Below are 3,858 nucleotides of genomic sequence, written 5' to 3' on the forward strand. Positions count from 1 at the left end.
CATTTTTTTTTTATCTTTCCTATTTTCTCTTCACCTAAAAAAAAAGAAGGAAGAAATTTAAATGGTGTTTATCTTTTTCTTTTATTTTTTTCTTAAAGAAAAAAGGAATAACTCGTTTCTGTCGACCAAGTTGTTTGAATATATACAATGTATTGAAGTCACTGGCATTTATTTATTTTGGCTGCACGTGAGGCTGACAGGCACTGCTTATAAATATGCATAACCACGGCCACATTTTTTTATCACTCCATCTTCAAACTAAACGCAATTGTTAATTGTTAGTTGCTTTACCCCCTCCATACTCTTTGCTTCCAACAATGGCGAAGACTAGCTCCCAAGTCATAACATGCAAAGGTAACTCTCTGTTTGTAGTTCTATTATAAACCATGCATCCGTTTCACACACATATATAAAGGTTAGATTATATAAATTTTGATATCATCGAGGGATTGACTCAACTTTCGTTTTAATTTGTGATTTTATATTCGAAACAGTAGTTTGTATATTCCTACTCCTGTTTTGTTGATATGACTCAATTCCGACGCTTGTGGTTTGAAATAATATGGCAGCCATTGTAAGTTGGGGAAAGGATGAGCCATTGAAGGTGGAAGAGATACAAGTAGAGCCACCGAAATCATCCGAAGTTCGAGTTAAAATGCTATATGCCAGTGTCTGTCACACTGATGTCTTGTTTGCCAAAGGATTCCCAATCGTTAGTTCTCCTCTTCCTCATTTTAATTCAATCTATTCTTGATTCGTTTAGTTTTTTATCTTTAGCTCTGTCGGTAGACATTTTGTTGTTTATAATTTTGTCCATCCTTTCAGCCTTCTTTTCCTCGAGTTATGGGGCATGAAGGTGTCGGGTAAGTCTTTTGTTTCTAGATACCCACATGCATATTTTTTCATATTTCAGTGTCTCTTTTCCATCTAGTCTTGTTAGTATAATAATTTTGGATACAATACAATTAATACGATAAAAAATAAAATAAAAATAATATTAATTAAAGTTTTGATAAAAAATAATATGAATGTGAAAAAAAAAATTAAAATATATATTCATTTTTAATATATTCATATAAATTATAATAGGATTATTTTATATTTTATACGTATTTAATATAAAATAATTATGACATTAATATATAAATTACCAGATTAATAATGAAAGTAACCAGCAAATCCTGATCTGCACATGCATATATAATAATTTAATGATCTTGGTTGCGTATTACAATAATTTCAAAATAGTACCAATTGGCAAAAATGCAGGGTGGTGGAGAGCATTGGAGAAGACGTGACGGAAGTAAAAGAAGGAGACCAAGTGATTCCAGCCTATGTTGCAGAATGTAAAACATGTGAGAATTGTATGTCTGAAAAGACCAATTTATGCCTAAAATACCCCTTAAGCTACAATGGGTTAATGCTTGATGGCACTTCGAGGATGTCCATTGGAGGCCAAACTGCATACCATGCATTTTCCTGCTCTACATGGTCTGAATACATGGTCATCAATGTCAACTTTATTCTCAAGATTGACGCCACCATTCCACGTTCGGATGCTAGCTTCCTTTCATGTGGATTTTCAACGGGTTATGGGGCAGCTTGGAGGGACGCCAAGGTTGAAAAGGGCTCAACTGTGGCTGTTTTCGGTCTTGGAGCTGTTGGGTTAGGGGTAAACATTTTCACAAAGTTACCCTCCTACTATTTTTTTTTCTGTAAAATATAGTTACCAAACCCAGATTGATTAATTCATATTACATCCAAAATTTAATTAATTAATTTATCTAATGATTTTTTAAGCAATTGCATCTGACAGATTAAAATTAAAATTTTAATATCAATAATTCTTTTTTTATCCTTAAATTACAACCTTCTCTATTAAAAAAAAGTCCATATTCAAAATATTGTATTAAATAGAAGGTGCATGAATGTAACAGAAGGAATTTTTTAACCTTGATCACAGAAGAGAAATTATTGAGTGTGTTCTAGACTCACTAATTAAACAATTGTAATTCAAATCTGAAAAATATCTAAAATAATCGGGAAACAAAAAACAATTTGTCCTTGATTATATATTTATTTAATTTGCAGGCCATCAATGGAGCCAAAAGTCAAGGTGCGACTAAAGTAATAGGTATAGACAAGAACCCAATGAAAGAAGCAAAGGGACGAGCTTTTGGAATGACAGATTTTATAAATCCTGAAGAATCTGATAAATCTATTGCCGAATTAGTCAAAGATTTAACAGGTGGAATGGGAGTGGACTACAGCTTTGAATGCACTGGGTTTCCACCCCTCATCAATGAAGCCATTGAAGCCACAAAACTGGTATACATATACAACATAATTATATATCAATATCATATATGATTTTTTAATATTTCAAATACTTTTCAAGATATTATATATATTATTAAAATAATATTATAACACATCTATTAAATCTTAAGTTTGTTGCTCAATACCTTTACCTATTGTCAATCAATTTTGAATTAGATATTTAATACTTCATCAACCAAATTGTGTTAGTGATTTTATCTTGCACTTTTTATAAGTTTGTCACGTAATAATTAAGACTAGTGTGTTGGGGCATTTTAAACTGATGTTATTTGACATGTTTTAAGTTTTAAATTTTCTATGATCTTAAATTTTTAGTTAAATCTCTTCAATTAGTATCAATTGCTTTTAAATTAAATATTTAATATATATATAATTTTAAATTATATACTAGAAGTAATCATTCTTTACATGTATACTTTTCTAATGTCAGGTTCAAATTTGAAAAATTCAAATTAAAATATCAAGTTTTAATAATTAAGATATATGGTTGGAGATATGACGTCTTATCTAAATTTTTTTTTATTAAATTTGTTATGGTCAGGGAGCCGGAAAAATGATACAGATCGGAGCAGGAGAAAATTTAAGTGTGAACATAAACTTTATAGGCCTACTCCTTGGGAGAACCTTGAAGGGGACGATTTTCGGAGGGCTCAAAGCCAAATCCGACCTTCCAATTATATATGAAAAATGTAAAAAAAGGGTGAGTACTCTACTTTTTTTGGCCAATGAGAAGGGGGTGCAATGTCTTTCTTCTTTTACCCACAATCATAAATGTTCGTAATCTAATTAATGAGTGATCTCTCACAGGAAATCCAGCTGGATGAACTTTTGACACATGAAATTCAGCTGCAAGACGCAAACAAAGCATTTGAGTTGTTGAAGCAACCAGATTGTGTCAAGGTTTTGATCAAGATTTGATTGACAAGAGTTACAAATCAAATATACTGATAATTACAACATAAACAAAGTGTTGACATCCAAAGTTTACAAGTACCAATATCAATTCTTTCTCTCTGTTTTCTTTTTTCTTGACAAGTCGTTTCTCTTTTATATCTTTCGTTACATTTCCTCGTTAATTTTTACATTTAATAAAGTTGTTTACATCTCAAAATTGTTACTTATATGTACCATGGTCGGAGTTGTTGCTTCAATTTTTAACTTTAAAAATGGTGATTAGGCTCAAAAGGCTTGAGAATTGTCTGCAGTCATTATTTTTAATTTTAATAATTAAAATTTATAATGATTCTCTCAAATATCAATCAAACAAAAAAAAAAACTTTTATAATATTATATATATATATATATATATATATAGAGAGAGAGAGAGAGAGAGAGAGAGAGAGATAAGAAGTTTGTGGCATACAAAGATAGCAAAATTAGAAGTGTGGACAATCGGCAAGGAAGAAAATGACATGGGGAATCAAGAGCGTTTTATACGTAAAATCAATCAATTCACAATTAACTCTTCAATGCCAACACGAATTATCTTTTTCATTTTTTTTTTAAATAGAGATACAC

At 30.6% G+C, this 3,858-nt stretch overlaps 1 protein-coding gene across 1 annotated transcript; it reads left to right on the top strand.

Moving 5' to 3' along the window:
• The first annotated feature begins 226 nt into the window (after positions 1 to 226).
• On the top strand, positions 227 to 3,461 carry LOC111277744 (8-hydroxygeraniol oxidoreductase-like). Its single transcript, XM_022864154.2, has 7 exons — positions 227 to 354; positions 570 to 712; positions 826 to 863; positions 1,270 to 1,672; positions 2,092 to 2,328; positions 2,882 to 3,040; positions 3,148 to 3,461. The coding sequence occupies exons 1-7, from the start codon at positions 318 to 320 to the stop codon at positions 3,256 to 3,258; spliced, it is 1,128 nt and encodes a 375-aa protein (XP_022719889.2). The 5' UTR covers positions 227 to 317; the 3' UTR covers positions 3,259 to 3,461.
• The last annotated feature ends 397 nt before the right edge of the window (positions 3,462 to 3,858 follow it).

This window comes from Durio zibethinus, chromosome 7, assembly GCF_047325235.1.
Source record: "Durio zibethinus cultivar Kanyao isolate XHJ-2024 chromosome 7, ASM4732523v1, whole genome shotgun sequence".
Lineage (NCBI taxonomy): Eukaryota > Viridiplantae > Streptophyta > Magnoliopsida > Malvales > Malvaceae > Durio > Durio zibethinus.